At 48.6% G+C, this 17378-nt stretch overlaps 1 protein-coding gene across 1 annotated transcript; it reads right to left on the bottom strand.

The window, feature by feature from the left end:
* Window positions 1-889: 889 nt before the first annotated feature.
* On the bottom strand, window positions 890-5389 carry LOC140207699 (uncharacterized). The gene is made up of 2 exons (XM_072276251.1): window positions 5179-5389; window positions 890-1883 (listed from the first exon to the last, which is right to left on the bottom strand). Exons 1-2 carry the CDS (start codon window positions 5219-5221, stop codon window positions 1015-1017), a joined length of 912 nt encoding a protein of 303 aa, XP_072132352.1. The 5' UTR covers window positions 5222-5389; the 3' UTR covers window positions 890-1014.
* Between the last annotated feature and the right edge of the window lie 11989 nt (window positions 5390-17378).

Below are 17378 nucleotides of genomic sequence, written 5' to 3'. Positions count from 1 at the left end.
ATCGTGTATTTCAAAAGGTCCAACACCTCCTCTCTCTTGACCACGACGTGTTCCAGCACATCAGCCCATTTAACGCTGTCTTCACAAATTGAAGATCCCTCTCACTGGTGAATACTGAAGTAAAGTCTTCAGTAAGGACCTGCCCTACCTCCACTGACTCCAGCGCGTGTTTCAACTTCTATCCCTGAGTGGACTTACCCTCACTCTGGTCATCCTGTTCTCCACGGACATCGAGAAAGCCTTGGGGTTTCCTCAATTCTAGTTAAGACACCTTGAGGCCCTTTCTACTCTCCTAACTCACTCTTCATTTTGTCCCCGGCTGCGTTGTGACTCTACAACCCTGTCTGACCTTGCTTCCAAAACCTTAAATCAGCTGATTTCTTCCTCTGACAAGATGTCTCACATCGCTTGTCAACCACGGTTCCTTCACACTATCATCCTTTCCATGCCTCAATGTGCCAAATCTATCCAGAATCCCCTGCAAGCGCTCTCTAAAATCCCTCCACATTCCGTCTGTGCAGTTCCCGGAGCACATGCTTTCCTGATTTATGTTCCGAGGTTCCAGACTGAGAGCATCATAATTGCACTTCCCACAATTAATTACTTTGGGGACGGACACCGACCTGCAGCGAGAGAGCGGGGCAGTGTGGTCAGTTTGTGGTCTGACACCGGGCTGTGAGGAGAGGGCGGGACAATGGGATTAATTTGGGGCGGACACAGGGCTCAGGGACATCGTGGGGCAACGGGATTACTTTGCGACTGACACGGGGCTGTGGAATTTTAGAGTGTGTTTCCCGTTTATGAAGGGAGGCTGCTGGAACAGAGTGAATCAAATTAACTGTTATTTTTATTATGTTTTACAAAAGTCTTCGGTTTGTGTTATTCCGTAAGCAGTTAAAATGATCTATCGAGCTAAATTTAGGACAGACAGCGATATCTCCTTCACCATCGAGCAGCTCCCCCTCAAGGCCCTAACCCGCATTCTCGCGCTCTCACCCGACACTTCCTTTGACTTCAGGACCACGGAATCCCCGAGCTCAGCAGCAGCCCCAACCCCAGCAGTGCCGGTACTCCGGGGCTCCCACCCTCTCTGCCGCCGGAGATCCCCCGGAGCAGCTCCACCGAGGTGAGGAAGATCTCCACCCTTCCGTCCCCTCCCCACGGCCCCTTTGACCTCAGGATCTTATCGACCTGGAACGCTTCGCAAGGGGGTATCAGCACTTCCCTCTCACCGGGGAAGGGGGAGAGAGAGCCCACCGGGACCCCTCTGGCCGTTCGGATGTGGAACAGGGTCCCATCCCCTCCGGTAAAAGCCTCCGCCACTTCCCGGGAAGCCGAGGCCGAGGTGAACGCTCCAAACTCGATCGTCTGCCCCTGTTTGGCCCGGAACGGGAGTGAGGCCCCTCTGTACACTGTCCCAGGATGGTCCACCCCCTCCCTCTCCCTCAGCTCCTTTAGTGCCCGGGACAGAAGGCTGCGGTAAGTCCGGAAGGCCACACAGGAGGTTGGAGTAGTTTGGGTCTGGAGACTGGAGGCCAGGCACAGGCGGGTCTCTCTATTGAAGATGAGGTAAAAGGGAGTGGAGGGTGGAGGAGGGTGCTCCAGGGTATAGGTCATGACGGTCCGGGCCAGCTCCTCGCTAATGGAGGGGCCGCTCCCTCCTGAACTCTCACCGAGCTCGAGTCCCGCTCGGCTCCAGGCTGCACTGAGCTCTGGCTGTGACTCCAACTCAGACTGCAGACGGGACAGGAGGATGGCTATATCCCCGTCTGCGTCCAACCCGGGACCCCCCGCTTCCCGCCGGCAGCCAGGAACCCGTCCCAGGGGGACCGCCTTGTCTGAGAATCGCAGGGGACGGCCGCAGAGCGCGGGAAGGGCGATCCCTGTGGAGAGAGAGAGGGAATGAGGGTCATGTCGGAGGAAGGGTGGGGAGCGGGAGAGCAAGGGAGGGAAATGTACCATCAGAACGATTGCGACAATGTGGCAGGTGCGCATGCGCTGTTTGATGGTGCGAGATAACACACACAAAATACTGGAGGAACTCAGCAGGCCAGGCAGCATCTGTGGAAAAAAGGTACTGTTGACGTTTCGCGCTGAGTTGCTCCAGCATTTTGTGCGTGTTTCTGCCCAGTCTCTCTCCTCAGCTCACTACCGTCCTGGTATCTGTTTTCACCCCGTCTCTCTCCTTCCCCTGGTCTCTCCAAACCCCCTATCTCTCCCTTCTCTTATCTGTCAGCTCATTCCAAATCACTTTTCCCATACCAGATCCCTCTCCTCACCCGAGCCTATCTCCCCATCAAAGGACCCCTCCCCGCTCTCCCTGGTCTCTCCGTCCACCCAGTCACCCCAATCTCACTCTATATCATCAGTCTCTCTCCCCGTCTCTCTCTGTCTCTCTGACCTCCACCCCACCTCTCCATTCACTACTCCACTCTGTCTTTCCCAGATTATCTCTCTCTCCAGTCTCTTCCTTCCCCCAGTCTCCCTCTCTCCGCACTCTCCATCACCCCGTCTCTCTCTTTCTCTCTGCCCCAGACTGTTTCTCCCTTTCTGCACAGTGTCTCCCACCAGCCACATCCCCATATCTTCCTCTTTCACTATTTCCCTCTCCACAGTCTCGCTCCATAGCGTCTCCTCCCCGTCTCTCTTCTCCCTGATCCTCTCTACCCCCATCTTTCTCGACTGCCTCTCGCTCCTCCATTTCTCTCAGTGTGTCCTCCCAGTCATTCTCTCGCCTTCGACACCCCTCATTTTCTCCCACAACCTGTCTATCTTGACTTATCTCTCCTTCTCCCTTCCCAGTCTCTATCCTCACTTACTCTTCATCAGTGTCTTTCTCCCATCCTACAGTCTGGTCTGTTTATACAGTTTCTCTCTTACGACCCCTCAATCCCTCTCTTAACCCCAATGCCCTTTTCTCTCTCTATCTCTCGTCCCCCATTCTTTCTACCTCAGTCACACCCCAGGTCCCTCTCTCTCCCATCCTTCCCAACCTCGTTCTTCTTCCCCATTCATTCACCCAATTTCTCTTTCCCACCAGCCTCTCCCCTACAATCTCGCTGGCGTCCCCCAGTCCCACTCTCATTCTCCAATCTCTCGTTGTTCCCAGTCACTTCTCCCAATATTTCTCCTGATCCCCATTCTTCCTGTCTCGTGCTCTCTCTTAACGCAATTCCCTCTCCCCCACTCTCTCACCTCTCTCTCTCTCTCTCTCTCTCTCTCTCTCTCTCTCTCTCTCTCTCTCTCTCTCTCTCTCTCTCTCTCTCCATCATTTTTGCTCTCCATGCCCTGTCTCTGTCCTCCTGGTCTCTCTGTCCTCTCAAATTCACAGCCCGTCTCTCTCTCCAACGTCTCTTTCTCTCCCCGTCTCTTTCCCCTCCCATATCGCCCAGTCTCTCACCTTCAAGCTCATTGTTTCCCCCAGATTCTCTCTCCCTTCCAGTTTCTCTCCATTATTCCCTCTCTCACGGAGCGCACCCAGTCTGTCTGTCTGTCTCCCTCTCTCCCTGATCCCGCTGTGTCCCCCTCTCTCGCTACAGCCCATTCTCTCTTTCTCTCTGATGCCGCTGTGTCCCCCTCTCTCGCTACAGCCCATTCTCTCTCTCTCTCTCTCTTTCTGATCCCGCTGTGTCCCTCTCTCTCTCTCTACAGCCCATTCTCTCTCTCTCCCTGATCGCGCTGTGTCCCTCTCTATCTCTACAGCCCATTCTCTCTCTCTGATCCCACTGTGTCGCTCTCTCTCTCTACAGCCCATTTTCTCTCTCTCTCTCCCTGATCCCACGGTGTCCCTCTCTCTCTCTACAGCCCATTCTCTCTCTCTCTGATGCTGCTGTCCCCCTCTCTCGCTACAGCCCATTCTCTCTCTCTCTCTCTCTCTCTCTGATCCCGCTGTCCCTCTCTCTCTCTACAGCCCATTCTCTCTCTCTCCGATCCCGCTGTGTCCCTCTCTCTCTCTACAGCCCATTCTCTCTCTCTCTCTCTGATCCCGCTGTGTCCCCCTCTCTCTCTACAGCCCATTCTCTCTCTCTCTCTGATCCCGCTGTGTCCCTCTCTCTCTCTACAGCCCATTCTCTCTCTCTCTCTCTGATGCCGCTGTCCCCCTCTCTCGCTACAGCTCATTCTCTCTCTCTCTGACCCCGCTGTGTCCCTCTCTCTCTCTACAGCCCATTCTCTCTCTCTCTCTCTCTCTGATCCCACTGTGTTCCTCTCTCTCTACAGCCCATTCTCTCTCTCTCTCTGACCCCGCTGTGTCCCTCTCTCTCTACAGCCCATTCTCTCTCTCTCTCTCTCTGACCCCACTGTGTCCCTCTCTCTCTCTACAGCCCATTCTCTCTCTCTCTCTCTCTCTGATGCCGCTGTGTTCCTCTCTCTCTCTACAGCCCTCTCGCTCTCTCTCTCTCCCTCTCTCTCTTTGATCCCACTGTGTCCCTCTCTCTCTCTCTACAACCAATTCTCTCTCTCTCTCTCTCTGACCCCGCTGTGTCCCTCTCTTTCTCTACAGCCCATTCTCTCCCTCTCTCTCTCTGATCCCGCTGTGTCCCTCTCTTTCTCTACAGCCCATTCTCTCTCTCTTTCTCTCTCTGATGCCGCTGTGTCACCCCTCTCCCTACAGGCCAGTTTCTCTCTTTTTCTCCATCTGCTTCACGCAGCTCTGAATGCCTGTAGGTTCCAGTCTCCGGAACGAACACTAACTCTATTTTTCTGGCAGACAAAAGCGCTTCTGTAACCATTACCCATTGAAATAGCGGGGGTGGTATACTGGACTGAACACAGAGAGAGATTCAGCGTCGGACAGTAGTCAGGATGGGGTGGGGGGGGGGGTGAGTCCAAATAGTGGATAATGAGAGTGGGAGGAACTGCTGCTGGGGAGTGAGGGGAGGTGTTGGAGAGTGAGAGTGTGAGGGTGAGGGGGAGCTGATGGAGAGAGGGAGTATGAGGGTGAGGGGGGAAAGACGGAGGGAAGTCAGAATGGGATCAGAGAGTACGGAGGAGCGAGGCTGGAGGGAGGAGGGTGCGCTGAGGTGTGAGAGGATGATGATGTACGAGGAGAAAGAGAGAGACGAGAGTCGGTGACCGGAGTGTGGACTGAGGAGGGAAGTCGAAGATGAGGGAGCAGAACTACAATCAGAGGGGAGGGGTAGGTGTGGTGGGAAGTTTCATTCCCTCAGTCTCACTCACAGTAACAGAGGAAGCAGAAGGCGAGGGGTCTGAGGTTCCTCATTCTCGCTCAGTTCGCAAATTCCTCTTGTTCACGGCCTTCGGAACAAGTCCCCGTTGTTCTGAAAAGATCCGTTCACTGGCCGCTTCTCTGTCTGCCTGTTCCTTCTGTTCCTGAGCGTCGGAGCGAGTCTCTTTCCGCTGCTCTGAAAGGATCCGTTCGCTAGTCGGTGCTTCTTCCGCCTGTCGTCTCCGACTGACGCCAACTCTGAAATACTGACCTCTCAAACTCTCTCTCTCTCTCTCTCTCTCTCTCTCTCTCTCTCTCCCTCTCTCTCTCTCTCTCTCTCTCTCTGCCCCCAACTCTCTCTCTACACACTATTCCTGTGTATTGTATCAACTTTCTGGTTAATTCATTTCTTTAGCGGTGTTTGCTCACAGACACAATTGGGAAAAAGCAGCATGCCTGAGACCATCTGTGAAAACAGAACCCGACAAACTGTTTGATCGGACAAGTTCACGATTTTATTTTGCTTTACATGCTCCCGGAAGTGTCGAACTTCAGCTGTAATATCTGCCTGTGTATCACATATCCAGCATCTGTAGGTAGGAACATAAGAAACAACGTAAGAGATAGAGGCAGGAGTCGGCTATCTGGCCTGTCGAACCTGCTCCGCCATTCAATATGATCACGGTTGATCTGACCATGGAGTCATCTGCACCTACTGCCTTTTCCCTAAAACCCTTAATTCCCCTACTATGCAAGAATCTATCCCACCGTGTCTTAAATACATTCACGTGTCTATCCAAGTGTCTCTGAAAAGTCCAGAATCTATCTGCCTCAGCCAGCAACTAAGCACACATTCCAGGCTCCCAACAACTTTTGTTTAAAGGGAATCTGCCTCTCACAACTTCCGACAGGGCTGCAGAGAGGGAGAGTTTAAACTGGGGAAGCATGGTCAGGGGTGAAGGGGTACAGAGGCTGTCTACTAGCCCAGTGACGGAGGAGGAGGCTGAGCCTGGAAGTGAGCAAGTCAGACACGGTTTCAGGAGAGAGAGACAACGATGTGATTTCCTGTGTCACGGTGATGAGCAGTCTTCTCCAGCGAGGAGCTTGTGTGGAGATGCAGCTTCCCTGGAGGTGGAGGAAAGAGGACACACCAACAGGTGGAACCAGCTGTGGGAAGACATGGTTTGTCAGGACAGAATACGGGCTGGATGTACCATAACCTTCAGACTGAATCAGAATATTAGAAATTCGGATAGATGTGATCACATGTGCAGAGGGCAGGGGTTGTGTCTTCATCAGACCCTCAGTGAGATGGTTCAAGTTACAATGTGTAGGGATGAAAGCACAGTGTTTGGGGCCGGATTTAATCACTGATTCTGACAGTGAGAGGGTTGGTTTTCCTGTAGGGAAACAACATTAATGGAAGAAGATACAGAAACGTCATTAATTTCCAGCTGTTTCGAGGAAAGTGACCAATTTGCATGTTACCTTGACAGAAACATATATTCACAATGGTGACAAAGGGGAGCAGCCTAGTTTATTTCAGGTTGGAGAGGGGTGTGGAGTTTTGAAATCAATGCCTTGCGGTGCCACCATCGTTAATTTGTCATGTCCGGAGTGGTGGATCACACAGCAGGGAAACAGGCCTTTGGCCGGCCATACTTGTTCTGAACATCCACTCACTGTCTACACTGGCCCCATTTATCAGCACTCGGTTCATAGCCGACTGTATCTCGGCAGTTTCAATGCTCATCCACTTCGTAAATGTTGTGAAGGGACCTGTCTCCACCACCACTCGGGCAGTGTGTTCCGGATTTCAGCTACCCTCTGAGTGAAAAATCACTTCTTCAGAGCCCTCTAAACCTCTGCTTAAAGCGGTATCCTCTGATCTTTGATATCTCTGTCCCAGCATCGTGGCTGATACGGACACCGGTGAGGCCTTTGACAAGGGTCAGCATGGAAATTTGCTGCGGAAAATTAGAACACTTGCGATCCAGGGAGAGCTGGCTAATCGGATGCACAGTTGGCTTTGTGTGTAGGAAACGGAGAGTGATGGTAGGAGGCTGTTTCTTGGACTCGAGGTTTCTGCCTAGTGGTATTCCCAGTGTTACGCCCATTGCCACTTATCGTCTGTGTCAATAATTTGGTTGAGAGTGTACATGGTATGGTTAGTAACTTTGCAGCAAGTTCAAGTCATTACTTTATTTGAAATATAGTAAGTATAATCACTCCTCTCTCGTTCCCTGTCCGCACTCGCTCTGATCCTTTCCGACCATCGTCCTCCCCCTCCCCACCCACTTCCGTTCTCCACGCCGTCTTCTCCTTCACGTCACAGAGGTCATAGGTTAAGGGGGAATATTGTTGGTGACACTTAGAGGAAACTTCTTCACTCAGATGTTGGTGAGGGTGTGGAATGAGCTGCCTCCCGAAGGGGCGGATGCGAGTTAAATTTCAATATGCAAGGGAAATTTAGTTAAGTGCAAGGATGGGAGGGATATTTCGGGTGATGTTGCGGGTAGATGGGAGTAGACAGAAACAAAATGTGTCGGCATGGTCTAGACGGGCTGAAGGGCCTGTTTTTTGTGCCGTTGAGCTCTGTGGCTGATAACATTCTGATTTGTAATTTCCACAGTCAGTGTTTGCTGTTAATGACTGAACCAAGAAATTTGCAGAATGTATGAAGAAGTTACCTGCTGTCTGTTGCTGTCCTCAAAGTCACTGGGACGTCCCATCACTGAGCAGGTATTGTCTTCTCCATTCTCTTTCACTCAGTCTGTCTCTCAACACGTTGACAGGCAATCACATAACTCACAGAGAAGGGAATCTCGACAGACGGGTTCCTGCTCTTCCTCAGCCTGGTGATGGGGAAACTCTCCCAGTCCCAGGGAGTGATGTGGGAATCCTTGGTGGAAATAAGGAATGGGTTGGCAACATTGGAAAAAAGTGCTGAAAGAAGTTCTGGGGCTCGGTATGGTAAACTGAAAATAAATACACTGAACTGAAAATCCCATTGAAACATCACAGACTTAACAATGTTATGAGACATAGACATAGAACATCGAACAGCCCGGCACAGGGACAGGCCGTTCAGCCCACAATATTGTGCCGAACCAATTAAATTAGTAATCAAATGGCGAACTAAACCAATCACTTCTATCTGCACAATGCTCATATTCCTCCCTTTTCCTCACATTCACGTGCCTATCTATTTTTTTCATAAAAAATCATCATGTATCAGCCTCTACCACCAGGCCAGACACACACTCCAGCCACCCACCAGTCTCTGTGTAAAATCACTTGCTTCTCACACCTCCTTTGAACTTATCTCCTCTCACATTAAATCTGCGGCCTCTGGTGGTAGTAGACATCGGCTTCTCTATGTTTCTCATAATGTTATAAACCTTCATCAGATCTAGCGTCTGCTGCGCCACTTCCGAGAAAGCAACACAAGTTTCTTCAACTTATAGGAGACATCTCGGTGAATTTCCTCTACATCCTCTCCAAATCCTTGACATGCTTATATAATTGGATTATCAGAACAGCATGAAATACTGCAGACATGATGAAACCAGAGTTTTATAAAGCTGCAACATAACTTCCTGACTTTTAACCTCAAATCCTCAACTGACAAAGGCAACCATGCCATTTGCCTTTTTAACCACCCAGTAATCCTGCATAGGCACTTATTAGGAGCAATGAACTTGTACCCCAAGATCTTTCTGCTCATTAACGCTTAAGAGTCTTACATTTAACAATGTGCTGGCTCTGTACATTTGACTTCATAAATTACAACGCTTCACATTTGGCTAGGTTAAACTCCATCTGCCGTTTCTCTGCCCAAAGCTGCAAATGCTTGATCGGATATCCCGCTGTATTCTTTGCAGTCATCTATGCTGTTCACACCACCGATATTTTTGTCATCTGCAAACTTATTAACCCAAATATATGCATTTTTCTTCACCTCATTTATTCATATCACAAACTGCCGAGGTCTCAGTAGAAATTCCTGTGGAAGACCAGTAATCACCGACCTCCATCTAGAATTCATTTCCACTTCCACCCTCCGTCGTCTATGGGCAAGCCAGTTCTGAATTCAAACTGTCAATTCAACATTGATCACAGGGATTTTAATCTTCTAGACCAGACTCATGAGGGAACGAGTCAAACACCTTCCAAAAAACCATGTAAACGACATCCACAGACCTACCTTCGTCAATCACCTTCGTCAGCTCGTCAAAAAGTCTATCAGGTTAATAAGACACAATTTTCCCCACACAAAACCACGTTGTCTCTCCCTAATTAGGCCATCATTCTCCAGATGCTCATAAATCTTATCCTATGAGCATCCCAATCACTGGTGCAAACTCACCGGTCTTTAGTTTCCAGGATTATGTCTCGTGATTATTGGATCAACATTAGTTACTCTGCAGCCCTCAAGGACCTGGCCTGTGGCCAGGCAGGACACAAAGATATTGGTCATGTAATCTCTTAATTTGCCTCTCCCAATTACCTGGGGCATATCCCATCAGGCCCTGCGGACATCCACCTTATTTAAGAGAAACAACAATACCTCCTCCTTTACTGCAAAATGTCCTGGCATGTTAACCGTCTCGGTACTGATCTCCCCATCCAATACATCCTTCTCCTTGGTAATGTAAACGTAAAGTTCTCATTAAGTACCTCAACGACATCCTTCATATCCTGGTAAATATCCCCCACCCCCCTTTATCGTTGAGTTGTCCAACCTTCTCCCTAGTTACCCTCTTGCTCCTGATCTATGTGTAGAATGTCTGAGGGCTCTCATTAATCCAACCTGCTAGGGACATTTCATAGCCCCCCTGCCTTTCCTAATTCCCTTCTTGAGTTCTTTTCTGCCTTCCTTGTGGCCCTCCAGTGCTCTTTGATTCTGGCTTCCTAATCTGTGTATAATTCACCATTTTTTTTTCTTCTTGACTGAATTCACGACGTCCCTCGACACCCACGGTTCTCTTACCTTGCCATCCTTGTCTTTGCCGCTTATTGGGACGTGCCTGCCCTGTACTTGGTGCAGTGAATCTTTAAACAGCCTCCACATGCTGGATGTGGAATTTCCCAAAATCAGCCATTCCTAAATCACTCTCCCTAGTTCCTGTGTAATGCTCATGTAATTTGTGTAGCTCCGGTTTTAAACTCTCCCACAAGATGAATGCCCATCTTTATAACTATCTTAAAATTTAAGTTGTGCTCACTGCTCACCCACTGAAAGACCCCTTGCCTGGCCAGACTCATTACCCAACACCAGATCCAGTACATCTCCTACTCTGGATTTAGGATCCTTCCTTGGAGGCACCTCACAAGTTCCATCCCATCTAATCACCATGGACTAGGAAGTGCCAATGAGAGGACTCGGCCCGAAACACCGACTGACGAACGCTTCAAATTCGACCACCTTCTGCTGATGGGCCCGATAGGAGAGCAAAGACCCTCTGTACACAGTACCGGGACGTTCCCTCTCCTCCCGCTACCACAGCTCCCGCAGCGCCTGAGACAAAAGCATGTGGTAAATCCGTAAGGTCATTAAGGAGTTTGGTTTGTTTTGTGTCCCGAGAGTGGAGACTAGGCACCAGCTGGTCTCCATATTGTAGAAGATAAACCACAAAAAACAGAAAATCTTCAGATTCTGGAAATCCAGTTTATACACATAAAATTCTGGAATAACTCAACAAGACAGCCAGCATCTTGGCAAGCAGTAACCAGTCGAGATTTCGCCGAAATCTTTCAAATCTCTGTCTCTCTCTCTCCATCACTCTCTCTCTCCCTCTCACCCAATTGCATTTTCTCCCAGTCTATCTCATATCCCGGGCTCTGTCTGCTAGTCCCTCTGCCATCGCAGTCTCCCTTTCCCCTCCGACTCTCGGTTTTTCTCTACGAATCTTTCTCTCACAGTCACTCTTTCCAAGTCTCTCTTTCCCGTGTCTCTCTTCCCATTCTATCTTTCTCCCCATTCTCCCTCCATAGTCTGTCTCTCTATACCTTCTCAGTCTCTCTCTCTCTCTCTCTCTCTCTCTCTCTCTCTCTCTCTCTCTCTCTCTCTCTCTCTCTTTCTCTCTCTCTCTCTTCCCAGTCTATCTCTCCCCCTGTCATGGTCCAGTCCGTGAAGTCCGTATTCCAGTTCACGGTCCGGTCGAACGACCCTTGCTCCGGGTTTTCCTGTCTACCCTGCTTCTGTTCTTGTTGAGCTCTAATTGAGTCAGCTGACTCTCGTTGGGGCTGGCTGCATAAATACCTTCAGAGAGCAGCGCATGGCTGCCGGTTTGTTCTTGTCCTTACTCCTTGTATCCCTTCTGTTTCCTCGCCTGAAGCCTTGCCTTGTCTTGCTGGTAACTCTCGCCTCGCCCGAAGTTCTAGTCTTGCCTTGTATTGCCTGAGCCTTGCCTGGTCTTGCTGGTAACTCTCACCTCGTCTCGCCTTCAGTCTTGTCCTGGAGCCATCCCGTACCAGCTCCATTCCTGTCCCTTTCCTCCGTCGGGTGAGTCAGGCTGTCTTGCCATTACCCTGCTGCTGGTTCTGTCCCTTCCTGTCCCTTGCCTCCGTCAGGTAAGCCAGGCCGTCTTGCCGTTACCTGCGGTTGGTTCTGTCCCTTGCCTCAGTTGGGTGGCGATCCGCGTCCTGCCCAGGAGTACCGCACCCTGCCCAGAAGACCCCAGCCTCCTACCTCCTGCCAAGCCTCGTCCCTAGCCTTTAGCCTCAAGCCTGAAGACTCCAGCCTCCTGCCTCCTGCCAAGCCTCGCCTCAAGTCTCTATCCTCAAGCTTTAAGACTCCAGCCTTGTCCTGCCTGCCAGCCAAACCTCGTCCGTGCCTAGTTCTGGGGTCCGAGCCAGAGGCAAGACCCAGGTACTGGGTTCTTGTCCAGTCTCTGGCTCGGAGTCCAAGCCCGGGCTCCTAGCTCTGTTGTCCAGTCCTGTTCCGGGTTCCCGGTTTTCCTGTCCATGTCTTTGCCCTCGCCCTGTATCCTAGTCCTGTCCCTAGTACTTCAGTGTCTGTGTCTTGCACTTGGGTCCGTTCCTAGCCACCTCCTTATGGCACCCCTGGTTTCTCTCTCCGCCACTCTCTACACCGCCTCTCTCTCTCCACCGTCTTTCTCCTCCAGTCTCTCCAGTCCATTCGCCATCTCTCCTCTCACTCTCTAACCCGCAGACTTTCTCTCAACCCAGTCTCTGTCCCTCTGTCTTTTCTTCCCTCGCAGTCTCTCGTCCCTGATCCTGTCTCCCACGCGTATTCTCCCCGTCCTTTGATATCCCTCTTTCCTTCCCCTAGTCTCTCCTCTGTTCCGCCTTCTCTCTCTTTCTTCCCCCACGGTGTCTCTCCCTATCGCTGTCTTTATCTCTCCTCCTATCGTGTTACTTTGCCTTCGTTTTTATCTTTCCCCCATCTGTCTCTCCCCGACTTCTTCTTCCTGTGGTGTTCGAGATGTAACAGCATATATACCACCTAGGTAACGTCCGATATTAAGCATGACCATGGATATCTCTATCTTCCGGTATTTTCCCTCTCTCCTTTCCCTCTCATTTTACTATGGACCGATACTCTTCTTTCTACTTTCCTGTCACCTCCCTTTGCTGCCCCTCCTCCTCCCCTTTCTCCCATGATCCTCTCTCCTATTGATCTCTTTCCTATTGGCATTTTCCACTTACTATCCCCGGCCATTTACTTCGTCCCTCTATTTCATCAACCTGGCGCCACCTAACACCTTCTAGCTTGTCCTCCTCTCCTTCTGCAGACTTCGTAGTTGGGCATCTTCCCCTTTCCTTTCCAGCCCTGTTGAAGCCGCGACCCGAAGTGTCGACTGTTTATTCATTTCTATTGCTGCCTGACCTGCGGAGGTCCTCCAGAATTTTGTACGCGCTGCGTATTGATGCAGTCCCTCGTATAGTAAACCAGCTGCCATCAAAGTTCATACCACTATGAAGCAAAGTAATTCAGTCACTGTACACATGTCTCTCGAGTTGGTGCAAATACTTAAACCGACAGAACATCTGCATTTATTGCATGTGTACCAACAATGACAATTGCTTTGCAGATGCTCGAAATTGGCAGCGTTGTTAACAGAGAGGTAGATATTCGTATTTACTTATCTGACAATCTCAAACGTCCTTTCACTGTAAATACAACACAACAATCTATATTGTTTATTTTTCCTGACGTGTTAACTCGATGTGCTCAATGGTCCGAACGGAACGGCACAGAAGGAGAGCCTTTCACTGTGTCTCGATGCTGATTGCAGTCATAAGCCAAAGGCTCGTCACATATGCGATGAAATTGATCATTTTATCTGATGGTCCGAGAAGGGCAGGCAAGGATAATGACAAGGGCTGGGAGATTCACATAGAGTGACGGCATTCTCGTGATGCAGAGAAGGACAAGAAAACGGATGTTCAAACATCAATAACCTTTTCAAATGTGGTGTTGCACACATTCCGAATATCTGCCTTCACTGACCAGAAGGGTCAAGACATAATAATATATAATACTTCACAAACAAGAGAAAATCTGCAGATGATGGAAATCCAAGAAACACACACTGAAATGCCTATATAATATGTGTCTGATTAGAGTTCTTAACTTTCCTGCGTGAATGCAATGGAACCGATGCAGCGGGGTTTCACCAGGAACATGGAACATTTCAGATATCAGCGGAGAATACTCCATTCTCTCCTTGAAGCAGGGGAAGAAGAGATGCTTCATACAGATGATTAAAAAGTATTGGAGAGGTACTTGTGTTCACTATGGTCACCATTTCTCCATATCAGCTGCATCTAACACGATGGACACAGGTTCAGTGGAAGTGTAGGTTTCAGAGGATGTCGCGTAATGTGTTGACGTTCTTTGTTCCATTCTGACGTAATGCAATGACGCGACGATTTAATTGGACATTTGCCGGCCGAGGTTACTGTACTTTCATTGTTCACAACGAGAAACATTATAACAATAAACACACTGAGTTTGGCTGCTCAATCTACGGAATACTTGTTCACGCGGTTGATCCCGAGTTCCCGATTAATGCTGAATCCACTGATATCAGGAATTTAATCTCCGTCTGCAGTGGGGGATATGTGCGTTGATCATCCTGCCGCCTTTTGTTTCCTTCTTGGTTTCATTTCCACCTGAATTAGAAGAAGATTTGTATAATTTGATAATAAATATACCTTTTAACCTGAAGTTATACCCGCTTGAGCTGAAAGCGAAGATCGATAAGGAGGTTCATCGATCAACCTTGCTTTTATAAGATGAAACTTGCTCTTATTAGTCGAAGCCTTAAGTTCAAAAGTGAAGGGGTTATGTTGCAAATTTATAAAACTCTGATTAGGCTATTTCTGGAGTACTGCATACAATTCTCGTCACCCTACTGTAGGAAGGAAGTTCAGGCTTTGAAGAGGTTGAAGAGGAGGTTTACCTGGACGTTGCCGGATTAAAGGAAATGTGCGTTTATGAAAGGTTGGATTAACATGGTTTGTTTTTTGTGGAGCACCGGGGATTGAGGGGAGATCTAGTAGACGTTTAGAAGATTATGAGGGGAAGAGTTAGAGTAGACAAGGTGTGTCGCTTTCCCAGAGTTGAAGTAATTAATACCAGATGGCATGCATTGAAGGTGAGAGAAGGTAGATTCTGGGGAGATGTCAAGGTCAAGCTTTTATGATATGTTTACGAAGACACGTCGTTCTCTTTTATTGTCATTTAGTAATGCATGCATTAAGAAATGATACATCATTTCCTCCGGTGTGATATCACAAAACACAGGACAAACCAAGACTGAAAAAAACTGACAAAACCACATAATTATAACTTATAGTTACAAACAGTGTAACAATACCATAACTTGATGAAGAAGACAGTGAGGACAGAGCACCTGCATTCATTGCATGTGTACCAACAATGACAATTGCTTTGCAGATGCTCGAAATTGGCAGCGTTGTTAATAGAGAGGTATATATTCGTATTTACTTATTTGACAATATTAACCGTCCTTTCACTGTAAATACAACACAATAATATATATTCGGTTTATTTTTCCTGACGTTTTAACTCGATGTGCTGAATGGTCCGAACTGAACATAAAAAGAGCCTTTCACTGTGTTTTGATGCTGGTTGCAGCCAAAAGTCAACGGCTCGACAGATATGCGATGATATTGATCAGTTTGTCTGCTAGTCCGAGAAGTACAAACGAGGATAAATACCGTCCATGGATAACAAGGGCTGGGAGATTCACAAAGAGTGATGGCGTTCTCGTGATGTAGAGAAGGACAAGAAAACAGATGTTCAAACATCAATAACGTTTTCAGAAGCCGTTTGATAACGTGGTCTTGAACACGTTCCGAATACCTGCCTTCACTGACCGGAAAGGCCAAGATTTAGAAAACTCCACAAACAAGAGAAAATCTGCATATGATGGAAATCCAAGAAACACACACTGAATTGCGTATATAATATTTGTCTGATTAGAGATCTTAACTTTTCTGCTGTGAATGCAATGGAACCGATGCAGAGGGGTTTCACCAGGAAGGTGCCGAATATGGAACATTTCAGCTATCAGCGGACATAGAACATAGAATAGTACAGAACAGTACAGGCCCTTCGGCCCACAATGTTGTGCCGACCCTCAAACCCTGCCTCCCATCTAAGCCCCCACCTTAGATTCCTCTATATACCTGTCTAGTAGTCTTTTAAACTTCACTAGTGTATCTGCCTCCACCACTGACTCAGGCAGTGCATTCCACGCACTAACCACTCTCTGAGTAAAAAACCTTCCTCTAATATCCCCCTTGAAATTCCCACCCCTTACCTTAAAGCCATGTCCTCTTGTATTGAGCAGTGGTGCCCTGGGGAAGAGGCACTGGCTATCCACTCTATCTATTCCTCTTATTATCTTGTACACCTCTATCATGTCTCCTCTCATCCTTCTTCTCTCCAAAGAGTAAAGCCCTAGCTCCCTTAATCTCTGATCATAATGCATACTTTCTAAACCAGGCAGCATCCTGGTAAATCTCCTCTGTACCCTTTCCAAAGCTTCCATATCCTTCCTATAGTGAGGTGACCAGAACTGGACACAATACTCCAAGTGTGGCCTAACCACAGTTTTATAGAGCTGCATCATTACATCCCGACTTATGAAAGCTAACACCCCATAATCTTTCTTAACTACCCTATCCACCTGTGAGGCAACTTTCAGGGATCTGTGGACATGTACCCCTAGATCCCTCTGCTCCTCCACACTACAAAGTATCCTGCTATTTACTTTGTACTCTGCCTTGGAGTTTGTCCTTCCAAAGTGTACCACCTCACACTTCTCCGGGTTGAACTCCATCTGCCACTTCTCAGCCCACTTCTGCATCCTATCAATGTCTCTCTGCAATCTTTGACAATCCTCCACACTATCTACAACATCACCAACTTCTGTGTCGTCTGAAAACTTGCCAAGCCACCCTTCTACCCCCAGAGAATCCGTCATTCTCTCCTTGAAGCCGGGGAAGAAGAGATGCTTCATACAGAAGATTAAAAAGTATTGGAGAGGTACTTAGACATAAAACCATAAGACAAAGGAGCAGAAGTAGGCCATTCGGCCCATCGAGTCTGCTCTGCCATTTTATCATGAGCTATCAATTCTCCTATCTAGTCACACTCCCCCGCCTTCTCACCATAACCTTTGATGCCCTGGCTACTCAGATACCTATCAATCTCTGCCTTAAATACACCCAATGACTTGGCCTCCACTGCTGCCCGTGGCAATAAATTTCATAGATTCACCACCCTCTGACTACAAAAATTTCTTCGCATTTCTGTTCTGAATGAGCGCCGTTCAATCCTTAAGTCATGCCCTCTCGTACTAGACTCCCCCATCATCGGAAATAACTTTGCCACATCCACTCTGTCCATGCCTTTCAACATTCGAAATGTTTCTATGAGGTCTCCCCTCATTCTTCTAAACTCCAAGGAATACAGTCCAAGTGCGGACAAACGTTCCTCATATGTTAACCCTCTCGTTCCCGGAATCATTCCAGTGAATATTCTCTGAACCCTCTCCAACATCAGCGCATCCTTTCTTAAATAAGGAGCCCAAAACTGCACATGGTATTCCAAGTGAGGTCTTACCCGTGTCTTATAGAGCCTCAGCATCACATCCCTGCTCCTTTATTCTATTCCTCTAGAAATGCATGCCAACATTGCATTCGCCTT

The sequence above is a fragment of the Mobula birostris genome, chromosome 13, assembly GCF_030028105.1.
Source record: "Mobula birostris isolate sMobBir1 chromosome 13, sMobBir1.hap1, whole genome shotgun sequence".
Lineage (NCBI taxonomy): Eukaryota > Metazoa > Chordata > Chondrichthyes > Myliobatiformes > Myliobatidae > Mobula > Mobula birostris.
This window is presented reverse-complemented; position numbering and strand designations above follow the sequence as displayed.